Source organism: Balaenoptera borealis, assembly GCF_965194805.1.
Source record: "Balaenoptera borealis genome assembly, chromosome: 16".
NCBI classification, from domain to species: Eukaryota; Metazoa; Chordata; class Mammalia; order Artiodactyla; family Balaenopteridae; genus Balaenoptera; species Balaenoptera borealis.
The window spans coordinates 12004152-12021793 of record NC_138872.1 but is presented as its reverse complement, the minus strand read 5'-3'; the positions used below and the strand labels follow the sequence as shown (position 1 = coordinate 12021793).

The following is a 17642-nucleotide window of genomic DNA, read 5'->3' as shown; positions in this document are numbered from 1 at the left end:
GTGCTATGAGTGTAAAGTACATACCAGATTTCTATGATTTAGTCAGAAAAAAATGAATGTAAAATATCTCATTAATAGTTTATATTGATTACATGTTGAAATGGTATTATTTTGGATATACTGTGATAAATATAATTGTCAAAATATTTTTATTAATATAATAAATTAATTTCACCTTTTTCTTTTTTAACCTTTTTAAATGTAGCTACTAGAACATTGAAAATTACATACATGGCTTAATACATCAAATTCCTATTAGACAGTGATGGTCTGGAGAGTCTAAGGTAGCATTTCTAGAAGACATTAGAAGAAGGGTAGTACCTGTTCCACAGGTCGTCATCTTCTCCACCCCAACCCCAGAAAGCATTAGGAAAGCCATTGATTTTCCGAAACTGTTCCACTGTTAAGCCGCTCACCCCGCCAAAGAACTCGGTATAAGGAAGCCTAAAAGGAGATGTATGGTATCAATCATCTGTGCATTAAAGGGTGATTTTTTTTCCCTAGAACAGGCCATCTCACTGGAGAACTAAGTCTCAAGTAAAACAATACTCTGTGCTACTGCCCTGAACCACCTGAAACTGTTTCCTCAGGATGAGACGCATCAATCTGAGTAGCTAATTGAACTTTTTTCTAATTGATTTTTTTAATAACAGTTTTATTGACGCAGAATTGACATACCATATAATTCACCCATTAAAAGTGTATAATTCAATGGTTTTTACTATATTCATGGAGTTGTGCAACCATGGCCACCATCTATTTTAATTAATTTCATCACCCCCCTGAAAGAAGCCTTGTGCCCACCATCAACAGTCACTCATTTCCCCCTATTCCCCTCAACTCTGTGCAACCACTGTTCTTCTTTCTGTCTCTACAGATTTGCCTATTCTGGACATTTCATATAAATGGAATCATATAATACGTGGTCTTTTGTAGTTAGCTTCTGTCACTGAGCATAATGTTTTCTAGGTTCATCATGTTGTCACATATATCAGTACTTCATTCCTTCTTATTGCCAAATAGCATTCCACTGTATGGATGGATATACTACATTTTGTTTATCCATTCATCAGTTGATTGCCATTCAGGTTGGAGCTAATTGGATTTTGCCATCTTTGCATCTCTCACCATCCTTTTAGATTTAACCTCTTTAATTAAGAGGAAATGATACTCACAGATACATATACTTATCCAGTTTAGTTGCAAAGTGCCTTGGCATCTGTCCACATCCATAATAGTTACGATTGCTTTCTGGTATATGATCCACATCATGAAAAATAAGACAGTCCCAGTCCAAGTCCTTCATTGCTTCTTGAAAACCCACATTAAAAAGCATGGCTCGATTAAAGGGCTGGGTGCCAACCTAAAAGAAGCAGACCTTTATTTTTAAAAGGACTCTTGAAGCACAATCTTTGCTGCCTCAGCCCTGCCTAAAGGAGAGCTTATTGAGAGATCACTGGGCCAGAAGGGAGGTGGGTCCTGCCCAGCTCATCAGTGACTCACAATCCCTTGACCTCTGGCCTTGACTTCCTCGGAAATAAAAAGGGGTGATAAAGATAAACCCAAGCTCCTCTCTCCCAAGGCTGTTGTAAAGGCAGACAGTCAGCCATGTAACAGCATTTAGAAGGGTACCCAGCCCCATATACGGAAGGAAGAACAACACTGCCATTTCGACCTGTGGCTCCTTATCTTAAGGGGAATTTCCTGGGTCTGGAGCCTAAAGACAACACTTAAAGCAGCTCTAGCAAAACCAGCCCACAAGAGGCCTTTGTTCAAGGGTAAACAAAGTTCCACGTTGCACCCAAATCTGCTGATATTGAGCAACATCTCAAACCAGGAGCAGGACTGCTCTCTGCTCCCCTTCCTGCCACAGGGCGACTCAGTCGTGAGCTTTCAGTTTTACTGGATCTTTACACCAAGGATGCATTAGCTTGAATCTCTCTAAACTGCTGTCTCAGAAGAGAAAGAAGAGAGAAGAAAGGACCACTTACTTGCTCCACCACATAAAATGCAAACTGTAGGCGCTGGCGCTGGAGCATGGGAATCAGGTGTCGGAGCAGGACCGGGAGGTGCTCATGGCGGTTCCGGAAGGGGATAAGGATTGCCACCTGCAATGGGTCACAGCAAAAGAGGCCGCCCTGTTAGTCCCCTCATCTGTTGCTTTGCAGCAGGGCACTTCTGCAGAATCGGGGACCAGCTCTTGGGGAGTTCTGGGAGCTGTCTTATCCTCAGCTTCTCTAAATGAAGACCTGTGGTGGCAAGTCGACCCTTGGAAGTAAGTGGACCTCGTTCTTACATGTGCCATACCATGTACATAGTGGGCCTGCAAATGAATTCGAGACCACAACCCAGAGAAAGACATACATTCATATTCACTGTGACCCAGTACACAAATATAGAAACATACAACTAAAACACGCTTCACAAAATAGTACTTCCCCTTAAAACATGCAATGCACTTTTATATATATATATATATACATTTTTTAAAAAATGCTGGTCATTAAATTGATTTTATAACCCAGTGATGGGCTGGAAACACTGATCTGTTCCAGACATGCTTGGATCACTGCTGCACCACAGCATCTCACAGGGCTGGCACACAACAGGCACTTTACTAAATACTTGTTGAAAGAATGGACTTAAGCCAGTGTCATAAGCTTGATCCACACTACCGATGTCTCCTGATTAGAGTCACGCAGAAAAAAACTAAACAATTCTCAGTGTCAGGCTAGATAACTCCACTTTTTATTCCGCTAGACTCATGGCAACAATGCCAAATGAGGCATGAAGCACTGAATTTGTGAAGATGGCTTCTGCAAATGTGTCACAAGAGACCTACCACCCCCCACCCCCTGCTTAGCCAATATTCCTGTAAGGAAGAAAAAGGGTCCTGGCTCAGTCATCAGAACAATGTGAATTTCTGTGGCTACAGAAGAGTCCTCAGGGAAATCCATTCCTCCAGTATGTTCCCATCAAATGCAAATACTTTGCATTAAGTAGTAAGTAGGGTGCAAATTACAAAAGGTCAGAGTGAAACCCATGGTGATTCAGATGATGGCAGGTAGGCTTTCCAGCACTTGGGGTCTGACCTCACCCCCTACCTTCCATCGAGGAATGCAATCCGATGGCTTCCAGTGGCCTCCGAGCTTGATGGTTGGGTCTTTAGAGAAGAGTTCATGGATGGCATCCATTCCAATTTCACTCATGTTTATGGCTATGGGGCCCTCTGAACAGAGGAGGGAAAAAAATAATAATTAAGAGGCCAGAAAATGGTAGTCTTATTCTTATGTTCAGGGTTGTAATCTCTGGAGCAGTTCAGTGCTTTTTCAGTGGGTTGTGTTTTTAACAGGGATGGGGGTCCCGTCCTCTGTTTTCCAACTCATTGCATTTCAGCAAATCACTATTACTATTACTGGGTAAAGCAGCAAATCAAGAAATTGAGCCTTTGAGTTCTGCTTCTGCCAAGGGTGTACAGCAGCTGAACTTCTCAAAATGGAAGGAGAAAAGTAGCTGAGCTTGGCACTGTCGCTGTGTGCTCCTGAGGCACGTATAGACACACTGTCCCAATTCATTGATCAGTGACCCCGACTGGTCACATCCAAACTCAGAACTCTCATTATCTCGGACTCAAGTCAAGAAGAGGACTGTCCAAGAAGCCCCAAAGTACAGAAAAGGTGTAACAGTACATTGTCATTGCTTCAGATTATACATGAGATTCTAAGAAGGAAAGGAAAGGAAAGGAAAGGGGAAGAGGAAGGGGAGGGGAAGAAGAAAAAGGAAGAGAAAGAAAAGATCCAAGAATTTTCTACACTAGCACTTTGTTAAGAAAATAACTTCCCTCATAGCGAACAAGTCATATAATCAGTGTGATTTATACTAAAAGACAAAGCTGGTTGCCTACACTTTCTCTAGGACATCTTAACAGACCCCGAGTTACAAAGGAGGGGGCATGTGTAAAGCAAAGAGTGAAAAATGTGGTAGAAAACGGCACCAGGAACACAGGCCACCCTACAGAAGTGCTGAAGAGGAGCCAGGGCACAAGTAACTTTCATAATCCCTGTTTCCAACGGCCGGGAGGCGTTTACAATCTTTGTATAAGTAGACATATTGAGAGCTCAAGAACACTCTCCCTTTTAGTTTACTCAAATAAGAAGGCAACAGTTTTAAAAGCAGAGGAAGATAAGGAAGAGCTCTACTCACTCATGGAAGGGAGCCTTTCGGGGCAGGTATGGTTTGCAAAGTAGGTGAAGTCTTCAGGAAGAAAAGTTGTGGTTTGTAGGAAGGTTTCGCTGTGGTTCAAGTCAAGAGGATAATCTAGAGAGGTAAGAAAAAAAGGCAACTCAGACTGGTACATGCCATCACTCCTGCAACTCTTCGATGCCTACCAAAGGAGTATTTTTCTTAGATATCATCTTTTGGGGAGGCAGGCCGCTGGTCTAGCTCTTCAGCGAAAATCTGAACCCGTCAATAAAAATGTTAACCAGATGATACTAGTTCACCAGTGTTTCTATTCTTACTGTTGTTATAGCTTTATATGCAGGCAGTTCACAGTCAAATAACCTTACAACGTAATTTAAAAAAAACACAGGGCCCCCTCCCATGTCTTTCTCCTAAAGGCACCGCTCTCACTTCCTCGCCGCCGACTACCTCAGTATTTATCTCCATCAGCCTGCACACCCAATCTCGATGCTTCGGTTTTAGATCCATCTGTTGACTTCTCACTGCGGGGGCTGAAGACTGCGCTCCCTCCCTCCCCTGCCCCCACCACACACATACGCTTTCCATCCTCCAGTCTCCCTACAGTCAAATATGATAATTGTGGTTAGGACAACCTTCAGTATTTATATTATGACGATTCGATAAATACTCATTGTAGCTGAGAAATGTGGAAAGTTATGATTACTTTTCCTTTCCTGCATAATTTTTTTTTCCTGGAGCGACTGTCTTGTTTTTTCCTGTTTGCTTAGTTTTATGTGAAATGATGACAACTTGACATCGTGCCCTTTACCACTTCATTTCCCCTGAAGACACAGGCATCAGGTCTTCCCTCAATTTCCTCTTCCTTAAGAAGGTCCAGCACCTCCCGATCCACTCCAGTTTGGACAGGCTTTCCTGTGAGCCTGATGTGCACATGCTACTCTGGGATCTCCCTTCCTCAGTGTGCTGGGAAGTCCCTTCATCTTCCTATAGTATCGAACCTCAGTTTTCCTAAGTTAAGCTTCTCCCTTGTTCTCACTTGGTAGAGCACATTCTTCCAGTGGCTTCCTAAGAAGAGGGAAAGGGCAGTGATTTTGAAACCCTGTAGAGCTGATTATTTTCATTCTTCCTCATTTGATACACGGTTGGTTGGTTTTATAGAATTCAAGGCTGGAAATAATTGTAAAGGTGCTATCCCACTGCCTTCTAGATTCCCCTGTGCCTGTTAAGTCCGAAGCCATTCCCATTCCTTATCTTTGTGAAAGGTGAAGTAATTTCTTTCTGGAAGTGTAAAGAACTTTCTCTTTGTTCAGGAAATTTCATATTGGTGTGCCTGGCCCACCGTGTTGACCTTTTGGTGGGCTTTTAAAGTTTGGAAATTCATGTCCTGTTCTAAAATTTTGGGGTGGGGAGGAGGTATTATTGTGGTGATGATTTCCTCCCTTCTGTATTCTGTGCTATCTTTCTGGAGAACAGAAAATAGGACTCAGATGTTGGACTTCTTGGCCCTATAATTTTCTCATCTTTTCTAACTGACTTTCCATCTTGCTATTTTTCTGCTCTACCTTGAGAGATTTCCTCAATTTTACCCAGTCCTTCTTTTAATTATCATTTTCTGCTGTTATAGTTTTTATTTCAAAGTGTCCCTTTAATTTTCTGAATGTTCATTTTTTTTTTCAATATCTTGTTCCATGTTTGCAATCCTTTTCCTCTGACCCTTGAGAACATATGTGATAGTTAAGTTTTCTCCTCCCAGCATGTTCTGTTTCTTCCAATTTGCTGCTTCGTATTTGTTTTGATCTCTAGCACAGTGATGCTTGGCCATCTGCTAATATTTAAGAGTGGGGAACGAAAGCTGACTGAAGGGTCTGGACTGAGGTTCTTCACTGGAGGGTGTTCTGGCCAAAAGTTTGGTTTGGAAACCTCCAGTGTCAATATCTTTGGGTCTTTCCTCTTGGTCCAGTCAGGTTCCCCAGAGAAGTCTATTCTAATCTCCTGCCAGAATCATATGGTCTTTGCTGCAAGCACCCTAAAACTGAGGAAGAGGAAAAGGCTAGGGCACCCTAAACCAAGCCAGGTCCCCCCAGTTGAGGTACCCTCTATTTTACCATCTCTGGAGGTTATCAAGTCTCTAGTACTTTGCCAGGATGGGGGAAGGAATCTGGGTATCTGACTGCTTTTTAAACAGCTTTCAACCAACCTTTATCTTAGTTGCCACCTTTATCCTTATCTCCAAAAGTACTTGATGTTGCTGATTCTTGAGCTTCTGAGGGATTCTGGGGTATAAACTGCAGTGGTTGTTGGCTTTCCTTGCTGCCACATTAGCAGTCGGTTTTCTTGGGTCCATTAAGTCCTTTATCACTGGTCCATCTGCTTTCCAACTTCCAAAATTTTTTGCTGTGGCCTCCTTTCTTGTTCTCATTTTCAGGGGTTTACGCCATTAAACACACACACACACACACACACACACACACACACACACACACACCCTTATCTACTGTCATTTTAGTGACGTGTTAAAGAGTAAAGCAGAGGCCTTTTTCTTAGGGGGAGGTATGAAGGGGGTCCTCCAACCTCTTTATCTTTTGACAGATAAAGAGAGTGAGGCACCGCAACTCGTACAAGGAGACCTGGCTAGTGCATAACAGAGACCCGACTAAACTCTGGGTTAGTGATCTTTCCATTACACTGCACTATTTTTTCAGAGTATGAAAATCTCTTTCACCAGTCCTTTTGGATTCATGCTGATTCTATGAAAATTAAAACTTCCTATTCACATTCACTTTGCACCCTGGAATTCTAGAATCTTCAACAAGGATATTTTTTAAAAAGCACTATGAAAGGGCTTCCAAGAATCAAATGGCTAATACAGTGAATCCTTTTATACAGACACATGGCTGCCTATTCTACAAGTACTCAGAGGACGAAACTCAATGAGAGGCAACTTGAAGAGAATTTTAAGTCTCTTTTTTTTTATATTATGAGTATTTATTATAAATATGGCTGAATACAAGGATTCATATATATATAATAGGTTTCATATCATCTCATGAATACAATAATATTTAAGTCTCTTAACAGGGGAGGAAAGGAACAGAATGCTTTCTGTCCTTTTTAGTTGCAGCTTTCCTGAAAAACAATAAGCTTGCATTTATATAAAGACATAAACCAAGTCAGCATGAACACTAAAGGTAAAATTACATTTACACAGAAATTAGCCCAAAGTCCTCAGTTCACACATGCAAATCCATCCTAAATCGAGCCCTTTCTGAAGGTATTAACACTTCAAAAAGCTACGTCAAGAACCTCCAATGCTAATCATTACTCTGGGTGATTCTCATTTTGCTTAATTATATACATATATATATACACACACATTTTTTTGTACATAAAATGATTCTTTTTAAGAAAATAAATTAGCAGTTTTCACGTGTTCTAGAAAACGTGTAGGTCTGTGATGTGCGCATGTGTGGAGGGAGAAATTGGTTAGAAACGGCATCACAAAAATTATAATCATCCTCATCAGTTCACTCAGTCCCATGTAAAATATACAAATCAATTTTCACTGCAAAGTAAAGGAGCTGTTACAGTGGAGGATTACTGGACTGAATGTCAATATTATGACATAGTATGAGTGTGTTTCGTGTTTGGTAATTGCAATCATTGTTGCTTTTGCTTTGGTCATCCATTTACAACGCTTGGTGTCAGTTTATTTATGTCTTGTAAAAATAAAATACAGTGTGTGTGTGTGTGTGTGTGTGTGTGTGTGTGTGTGTGTGTGTGTGAAAATAAATAAATAAATAAATACTTTTTAAGGAAAAAAAAAAAAAAGAAACGGCATCATAGTAATCTGGCAAAGAGATTCCCAGAAGTATTACAATAGGCATTTTCATAAGCAAATCAACAAAAACAGAATAATAATTCTGGGCAAAGACAGAACCAAGCCTTAGAGCTACAACCTAAGTAGGGAACAAGAAGTTAAAAAAACATGTGGGAGAGGAGACAAGACACGGTCTAACCTTAATGATCCACTTTGGGGGTCTGTTTGAGGACACAGATAAATTCCTTTCTACTTCCTTCCAACACTGATGTATATAATAGGTCTGGTAGTGAAACTGTACAACCCAGATTGGGACTTGAACCCACTGTCTTTTTTTTTTTTTTTTTTTGGCCATGCCCATAGCATGTGGGATCTTAGTTCCCTGACCAGGGATCGAACCCTCACCCCCCGCATTGGAAGTGCAGAGTCTTAACCACTGGACCGCCAGGAAGTCCCATGAACCTACTGTCTTTTAACTGAGATCACACACCTCGTCTCAGGACTTACTGAAGCTCAGGTTATGTCTCAGCACAGAAATTCAAATTCAGTGACAGACAAAGTGATAGGTAAGAAGTGGATTTGTTTAGAGATACACATTCCATAGGCAGAATGCAGTCCATCGCAAAAGGCGAGAACGGCCTTGGAAGAAACACACACCACAGACAGAGTGTGGACCATCTCAGAAGGTGCGAGGCCTCGAAATATGGGGTTGTTAGTCTTTCTGAGCTGGGTAACTTCATAGGCTAACTAATGGGAGGATAATTCCAACTTTTTGGCGGAAGGGGCAGAGATTTCCAGGAATTGGGCCACCGCCTACTTTTTGACATTTTACGGTCAGCCTCGGAACTGTCACGCGCCTGTGGGTGTGTCATTTAGCTAATGTATTACGGAGAGTATATAATGAGGCTCAAGGTCTACTGGAAGTCGAATCCCGCCACCTTGGACCTAGTTGGTTCTAACCAGTTTATGTCGTGTCCCAAGGGCTATGTCATTCTTTTAAAGGTTGTGCCCTGCCCCCTTCCCTCCTGTTTCATTAGCAGCTAGCATGAAACAAAACACCACTTATTCTTTTCTTCTGGTTACTAAATTAATAATGTCATTTTTAAAAAAGAAAACCTGAAATACACAACTCCTAAGTGAAAGTCCTCCATAACCTTGCCCTACACCGTGGAGAACACCCACACCCCAAAAACACTAATTTCCTCATTTCTAATTTTAAATTCTTTACATAAAAATTTAAACAAAATCTACCTTTCCACTAGTAGTAGAAGCCTTTTAAACTGGAAGAGGCAGAGGAAATTAATTGCTCACGACCTGGTAAAACTGTGCCTGGTTATTGTGGAGTCCTAGCTGTCCTCCAGCCGCCTAGAAATGGGAGGACTATACTGCATACTCTCCTCAGGGGTTCCAAACACCCATTTCTTCGTCTTCTAAAGCACGACCCTACTGCATGAGGGAACTGCTGAGAGAAAAAGCCAGCCTGCTGAATTTCTATGGTCACGGTTTTACTTTTTAATTTAAATCTAATCCATTTCGAATCAGGACATGTTCTTCCAGCGAGGGAGGTAGACGGCAAAGAAGGCAGCTGCCTTTACATTTATAACATGGAACCACAAGAGACATCCTTCCTACCTGCAGATTCAAATGGCCTGCTCGGTCAACTTTGCTTTGCATCAGTGGTTCAGCAGCCTTGGCTGCATATTAGAATCATCTAAGAAGCTTTTTAAAAACCCTTATGCCCAGGCTATACCCCAGACTAATTAAATAAGACCCTCTGGGGGTCAGGGGTGGGGGCAGGCATCAGCATCTTGTAAATTTGCCCAGGGGAGTCCAGTGTGCCTCCAGGTTGACATGGCTACCCCAGTACACGGCGGTGGTAAAATTCTGCTTTCTCCCTCAAATTACCAAATCCAGCTGAGCGGGGACTGAAAAGCGCTGACTAACAGATGCCAAGAAGAATCACTACTTTCTCCTCCCATTTGAGAAAAGGCCAAACCCTTGCCTCTCTGACTGAAAAAAAGTGGAAATATATACGTATCAGAAAGACGTCATCAGGACAAGCATTTGTAAAATTAAAGAATTTGCATTCTTCGAGAGTTAGCACGCTTAAGGCTGACTACCTGCTGGGAGAGGAGACGTAAAGACAACTATGGACTGAGCAGCCAAAAACCAGAGAGAAAGAGCCTAAGAATATCGACCTCACTGAATAAAGTACGAAATGTACTGGCAGTGACTCTGTTCATTTTATTTGTCTACGACAACAGACCTGTTTTGAAGGATGTGGGCAACAGAATACTTTTCTGAGTATGTGACCAGAAGGGGACTGAGGCCATCAGCGCGGGGAGGTTGGTGTGCATGTGCACGTGAATACACAGGGAAGAAATCTCCCTCTGGGTAAAAGTGACTGCGTAGAATAACACCTGGAAATTCGTACTTAAGAATGAGAAACGCCAGGCCACCCAACCACTCACCTCAAATACACAACTAAGTGGCTGGGCTGGATGAACCCGAGAATTCTCTCCTGATGCCAACGTTGTCTTGAGCATCTCCCCCCAGTGCTCTGAGTAAATTTTACAGGACTCACAATCTCGCATACCAGCGGCTTTCAGTGACAAGAAGCTTCTCCAGGTCATTATCTCAGGCTTAGTTCCAGGTCCCAGTCCTGATCCCTCCAAGTACTTTCTTTTTAGGCAGCAGCCATTTGAGCTTTCAAGCATAAAGAAAGCTAGCATTACTCAAACGACACACTAGCTTTTTAGCCACCCTTGGCCTCCTGAAGGCCTTTGAACATGGGCGTGTGCCACAGCACTTTTTTTCCAGAGCGGGGCAACACAGTTCATGAACTACCTCAGTCCAGCCTACTCTTACCCAACCCACGGCGCTCCTGGCGGGAGTGGCCAGGTCAGCGGTGGTGGTCATCTGGCTGTCTCAGCAGCTTTAGGCCCCAAATGCTCTTTCTGACTGTGCTAGGCAGAAAATTACTTTGAAATGAATAAAAATAGTTGGTTTTTACTGGATAACTTCCAATGAAATGATGTTTCCTCTTCAACACTTACTCACCAAGGATGTGCCAATAACATAGAAGCCAATCAAGATGGTAATCTCAGAACTAGGTTACAACGCTTAAAATGTGTTTTCTTGTTAAATCTATCCACTCACACGCTCAAAAATCATTTACTCTATGCCTCCTATGTGCTAGGCAGTGTACCAGGTACCAGGGGTAGTACAAAGGCAACACAGGAAATGAGGAGCGCTGCTGGGGTTCAGAGGTCAGCAAATCCCAACCCCACTGCTGCAGAGAGTCCTATAACTCCGACCCCTTCATCCCTGAAAGGGGGACACAGTCGTTATCTTACTGAGTTCTTGTGAGGAGCCTATGAGATAATGCAAGTAAATCATCTACCCCAGGGCGTTTATGCCGACGGAGCGGAGCCAGCAGCGCCAGGATGGTGCCGCTGGAGAGCGAGCAGATGATGGTAGAACTAATAAACCCATTCCAAGGAAGGGTTCTGTGGAGGGATTTGAGCCCTCAGACGACAAGTGTCTGTTAAGAGCTACTGATGGGAAAAGGAAGATCAGCACTGTGGTGAGCTCCGAGGAAGTGATTAAGTTTCAGACGGCTTATTCAAACCTACTGAGAGCTACCATGGATGGGCTGGAGAAGCGGGACAAAAAGAGCAAGAGTAAGAAGAGCAAGGCAGCGTGGTGAAGGGCACCAGATCTCCCGCTTTCACCAGCTAACCACTGAACTGCTATTTTTCCTTTGGTTTTTACTTTGGGCCACAAAGCTGGGTTTCTGATTCCCCTACAATATAACCATTTTCATGTGAGATTAGGGTCATTTTTGGATGGAAGAAGGGCTGAAGTGTTTACAGGGTAGTTACAAGAAGCCAGTTTATTTTAGATCTGGCTAAGTGGTCTGTGTTGTATGGTTGTAAGTTTCTGGATAAGAGTTTATAGCCTCTGTAGCTGTCTGTGAAGAGCACTGTATCATTAAACCTGTATTTATCAGCACTGACCACCTTTTATTCCTTTTCCCACCCCATAAAAACTTTCTGGCGATAGCTCCTCATTCTGGAATGATGTGACTGTGAATAGGCTTTAGGCCCTGTCTTATGGGTTACTGGAACTGAAACCTGACAATTTTATAAAAAGCTGTGTTATTTCATGGGTATTTTTCCCAACTTGCTGTATAATTTTATCATCATAGTTCCTTTAGCAAATTTGAAAGAGTTCTCATAGCCAAATTAGAGTTTGCTTAACCAAACTAAGGGTAAGCCTATTACAAAATCATCAAGAATAAAGATTCCAAGTTAAAAAAAAAAAAAAAATCATCTACCCCATCACAAGCAGGCCCCGACAGCAAGGACTTCCAATTTATGAGGAAAAGAGACACGTTAAACACAAAATGGATGATTAACTAGTCCAACCAGAGGGATGCTGGGAAGAATTATTTTAGTGTATGATAATTTGAGGATAAACACATGCAAATTCAAGTAACAATGGGTCCCTGGATAGGCCTTGCAAGGGTGCAACTCACTCTCTGCTCAACTTCCAGGGAAAACAACCCCTCAGGGAATTAGCGTGACCTGTGTTGCAAGACCAGCAGTGGTGCAGGGATGGAGACCTGCTGCGCACCCTCTAACTTTGCGAGAAAACAGACTACCTCACCAGTGGCCCAGAGAGAAGCCCCAGCATCCTCTAACCTTGGAGAGGCATGAACACTTGGACTGGGTAAAGGTCATGACACCACACATGCTCCTTTATCTGGAGTGATACAGGGAAAAGAGCTCTGAATGGCAGTCAAAGGACTCCCAAGTTTTATCACCCAACTAGAAGCAGGTTCGGGCAGGGTTTAGGGAAAGTCACATGACCAAGCCACTCCAACACCCCCAAGATTACTTGTACACGTGAAAAATGGAAGTAACAAAATCCTGCCTACCCGATGGAGCCATATCCGAGTCAAGTGAGACAATGTGTGTGGGATCATCGGTTAAAACCGAACACCACACAGGATGAATTAGGAAACAAAAATGTGCTTGGCCTCCTCCCTTGACTTCAGAAGCTGCAGGGACTCCTCTTCCAGGTACGGTACAGAGCTCAGGCAGTTTGTCCCGTGAGGCCACAATTTGACTGAAAAGCTCTGAAAAGTTGATCGTTGGCTCTTTGTGAACAAGAAGAAAGGAAGTACCGAAGCTTATGGGTTTGCTAACTGTAGCGCTCGGTTGCTGCTAAACTGGCCAGCAGGACAGACTGATGAATTAGGACGTGGTCAGTTCTTCTCAGGATTTAACTTCCCTTTCAGAGGCAATGCTTTCTCTTGAGATCCCAAAACCCCAGAATAATTCTCACCTGCAACGGTTGCAAAGCAATTTCACATTCTATGGTGAGCTCTGGACAATCTTAGAACTTACTAGAGAAGAAAAAAGGATTGATTTGGAGGAAAGAATATTTTTAAAAATATACATATTTTATAATACTAGGCTTGAGTGAAATCAGTAAGAAGCCACGGGGAAAGCACATTAGTCCTCAGTTAAAGAAATAAGTGGCAAATCATGAATGCGAAGCAAAATGAAATCTCAGAATCTATTTTCTAAATAAAAACCATCCCTGGCTGGAGACTGGAGAGGCCTCACGACAGACCCATTTAACCATCTGGAAATACTGCCTCTGTTCAATTTTTGGAAGAGTTAAAAAGAGAGACATAAAAAAGACAGCCTCCTCTCAAAGGTGAAGAACTTGCTATGTACAGTCTTTTGTAAAAGTAGTTAAAGTCAAAACCACGATTCAGGAACAAGTTCTTACAATATAATGTTAGGCAAGCCATCTAACCTCGGTGTTCTTTTTCCCTCTTTATATACTTAGTGCTTATAAGATAATAAAAGTTACAGGTAAAAGTTCCAAAGATCGAGGCAGAAATGTTCACTCCTGGGTCCATCATTACCGCTTAGCTGAACTCCTGGGAGGAGGCCCTCTGAGCAGACCACCTCTTTACTAAAAATATACCTGAGTCATTCACGCTGCTGTTCCTCTTGGCGTAAGCGCTCCGAACCACCTGCTCGTAAACCTGAGCGCCGATCGTTCTCATGTTGTCCCGGATGAGAATGCCTTGAGCCTGCATCATGAAGAGGTAGGTGTTCACTGCAGGAAACAGACGGGAAGGGAAAAGAGGTTAATTCAAAAGCAATCAGTAACATAAAACACATAGAAAACACCACGTAACTTTGGATTTCTTTCTTTTTTTTCCCCTTTTCTTTTTGAAACCTCTTTCAGCTCTAAAACCCTACAAATGCCGTAACTTCTATTTTCCATACTGGGTTCTACGTTTTCAGGACACCAATATTCCTTGGGTAGCTAGTAGAACTTAGGGGTATTTCTGTCCATATTCAGCAGTTTTAGAAAAACCATAAATGAAAAAAAAAATTATATTCTACCTGGTCTTCAAATACCCAAGCTGTATTCTAGCACTGTTATGATCAGAGAGAACTTTATGGATCAGTTAAAACATTCTGAAAAAGATCTCTGCTCTCTTTAAGTTCACATTCTCAATACTCAATCGCTATCCTCAGAGAAAGGAAACCACCAACTGCCCTCCCTGCCTTCTGGAAACAGTTAGATGTAGGGTCTGGTCCTGGCTATCTTTTGAAAGTGGGGATGAAGGTTCCAGCTATTTTTCTTTGCGCTATTTGGAGAGAAGAAGAAAATAACGAAAGAATGTTAGCAGTCCTCACTACCCACCCACATCAGCCCCAAAGTTCAAAGCAATGGGAAAGGAGCAGGGGGCTTGGTCCAGGTGTCAGTTAAAACATATTCCCTTCATGATACATACAAATATCCAATCATTATGTTGTGCACCTGAAACTAAAATAATGTTATATGCAAGTTATATTTCAATAAAAACAAAGCAAAACAAAAAAAAACCATATTCTTAACATATTAACTGCCCAATCATTGTCATCTTTGGAAAGTGATCTCAGGGGTGGCACATTTATAAGTCTAAACTCTGGCATGTGCTAGGGATCATCTGAACACTTGACTGACCTCCAACCAGGCCCCAGGCAGGTATGCAACAGAGATGCTGGGTCACTCCTCCAGACTCAATACACACAGCCTTGGGCGGTCCTGGTTCTTCAGCAAGACATATTCTGTGGACACTGTCTCATCATTATTATCACAGTGTCCTGCACATAATGGGCAGTAAATAACGACTAAATGGATGAAGCTTAGAAGTCTATTTACTTTATTTCAAGCTATTGTGTGTGGTGCTTGTACTTGTGATGGGGGTGGGGACAGGGACAAATCAACTGGCACAACTCTCAATGTGGAAAACATCAGGTGGCCCACATTAAACGGGGACATAAACTCTTTCAAAAGATTTCTAATCATCTCTAAGGTAAATCCAGAGCCGTAAAATAATTAACAAAAGAAATCAATGTTCAGAATGCTTTTAGAAATGAGGGAGCAGTTTCAGATTAGGCCTGGTTGTGACTGGAAGACAACTGCATGCTTAACTCCTGGCATTGGCTGAGAATAGATCACATACAGTGTTTACTCTCTGTAGCAAGAAAAAGTTACAGGAAAAAAAATTAGCTTCAAATCCTTAAAGAAAGTATCATGCTGTGAAGCCTCTGAAAAAAACAGTAGCACCTCATTTTCTATTTACAGCAGAGAGCACTGTGCCCGGTCATAGTAGGTAGGTAGGCAGTTAAGCCTAAGATTTAAACTTCTTCCAATACATATTTCTAATGTGGTTCTGTACCATTTTTTTAATCACTTAGACTTATGTATATTATACATATTATATTAAATCTTCCTTCCATCCCCAATATACTACTAAACCAGCTGTCTTCAATAATATAGAAACAAATATTTATTGAACATTGTAAGGCTGTCAGTTAGGCACTGCAAAAAAACACTACCTCTTTTCTCCCGAATTTCATCTTCTCTGAGCTTTTTATCTTCTACACTGTAAAGGGCACTGTTGTTAGCCCCTCTTTTAAAAATTCCCTCCCTTTCTTAGTTCTGTAGGATTCCTCTAGGGCAGTTCTCAAATCTTTCCCTGCCTATTGCCTGGAGAGCTTTCTGAAGCCTGCTTCTACGCCTCCCACCCCCAGAGACCCTGATCCAGTAAGTCTGAGTGGGGCCCATGAATCTGCACTTGTAACAAGCTCACAGATGATACCAGTGTGGCTGGTCAGAGGACCACATTTCCAGAACCAAGGCTCTAGGGAGACTTCACCTACCTAATAAATAATAGTGAGTAACATTTACTGAGCACTTAATTACCTAATTCTTTATCTCATTTAATCCTCATAACCTAAGAGGCAAGTAATACTATCCAACTTAGAGTCAACTTCTAGGCTTCAGTTTCTCCACCTTGCTTCACCAAGGTCACTGAGGGATGGATTTGAACCAGGTGTACCTACGCTCTAACCACTGAGCTTAAGAACTTGCTCATCCATATTCTAGCCACAACCTGTCCCCCAAAGATTTCACACACCCACATGACTTAAATGATTGCTCTTAAGGAGATAGCTCTCAAGTCTTTATCTCCTACACAAAGCTGCCAGGTGGATCTTTCTTAATTACAGATTTAGCCACACTGCTCCTTCTCAAAAGCCTTCTACGTCTCTTGTCTGCATGCCTGGGCTTCTGCTGATCTGCAATGCTTCTGCTCTCCTTTCTGCCATCCAAATCTCATTAATCCATCAAACCCCAGTTTATATAATTCTCCAGTCTTCCCCTTCTAGAATTTCTGTGGTACTGTTAAAGATTGTCAAAAATTTGTCTTTTGTTTACATTTTGTCTTAGTTTGCTAACAACTGTCTCGTGTGTTAGTCTTGTCATTCAATTAACAAATTTACACAAACCACGTATTATCAATGCTTTTTCTAATTATCCACAGGAATTAGCACAAGGCTGAAAAAACAAAAGGCTGAAGACACAAATTTTGCCAAACAAAAGAAAATAATCACAAATTCACAGACTCAGGGTTGGATGGGATTTTAAAGAACACTTTTCAATACCTCCTCATACACCACCCAAAAACTATGCCTTCCAAGAACACAGAGTCAGTAAGTAAAATAAAGCCATCTTCAAAGAAGATTCTCCTTTGGGTTGGGTCCAAAATGTTTTCCAGTCACTTTTACCCACTGGTTCTCATCCTGCCCCTTGACAGAACAGTGAAGTCCCTTTCCCACACTTCAGATATTGGAAGACAGGCATTTTCAACCTACCCCCACCCTCACCTCTACCCCACCTGACCTCCTCCTGCAACCCCAGGCTAGACAGCCCCACTTCCTCTGTGAGCCCCCTGCCCTTGCAATCACCACACCTTCCCTCCCCATCCCGGCTGCTCTCCTCTGAATACCCGCCCAGTGGTCTACACTTCGACAAAGAGCGGTGCCCGTGCTGACAGTGGTCCAGGTGCAGTCTGATGAGCCCAGAAAGAAGCAGAACTACCAGCAGCCATATTCCATCTGTTACCAAAGCGCTGTCAACTCAAGCCCCCTCCTGGAGATGCAAGTGCACAATAACTCAAGGCCAAAGAAATCCTACAGCGGAGAGGCTGAATAATCTAATCCACCATTTCCCAAACCAGCCCCTTTTCCCCCACATAATA

At 42.3% G+C, this 17642-nt stretch overlaps 1 protein-coding gene across 6 annotated transcripts in view; it reads right to left on the bottom strand.

Annotated features, from left to right (window-relative positions):
• The window catches only part of B4GALT5 (beta-1,4-galactosyltransferase 5), a 118800-nt gene that overhangs the window by 45203 nt on the left and 55955 nt on the right, over nucleotides 1–17642 (bottom strand). For 5 of the 6 annotated variants that reach the window (XM_082362760.1, XM_082362759.1, XM_082362758.1 and 2 more), the window contains exons 2-7: nucleotides 14027–14161; nucleotides 4204–4317; nucleotides 3105–3229; nucleotides 1992–2108; nucleotides 1176–1363; nucleotides 322–444 (exon numbers count right to left, since the gene is read on the bottom strand). In XM_082362760.1, the coding sequence (XP_082218886.1) occupies nucleotides 322–444; nucleotides 1176–1363; nucleotides 1992–2108; nucleotides 3105–3229; nucleotides 4204–4317; nucleotides 14027–14161 (802 nt within the window). The remainder of the gene's footprint in view (nucleotides 1–321; nucleotides 445–1175; nucleotides 1364–1991; nucleotides 2109–3104; nucleotides 3230–4203; nucleotides 4318–14026; nucleotides 14162–17642) is intronic. The other variant, XM_082362761.1, reaches the window with a different exon arrangement.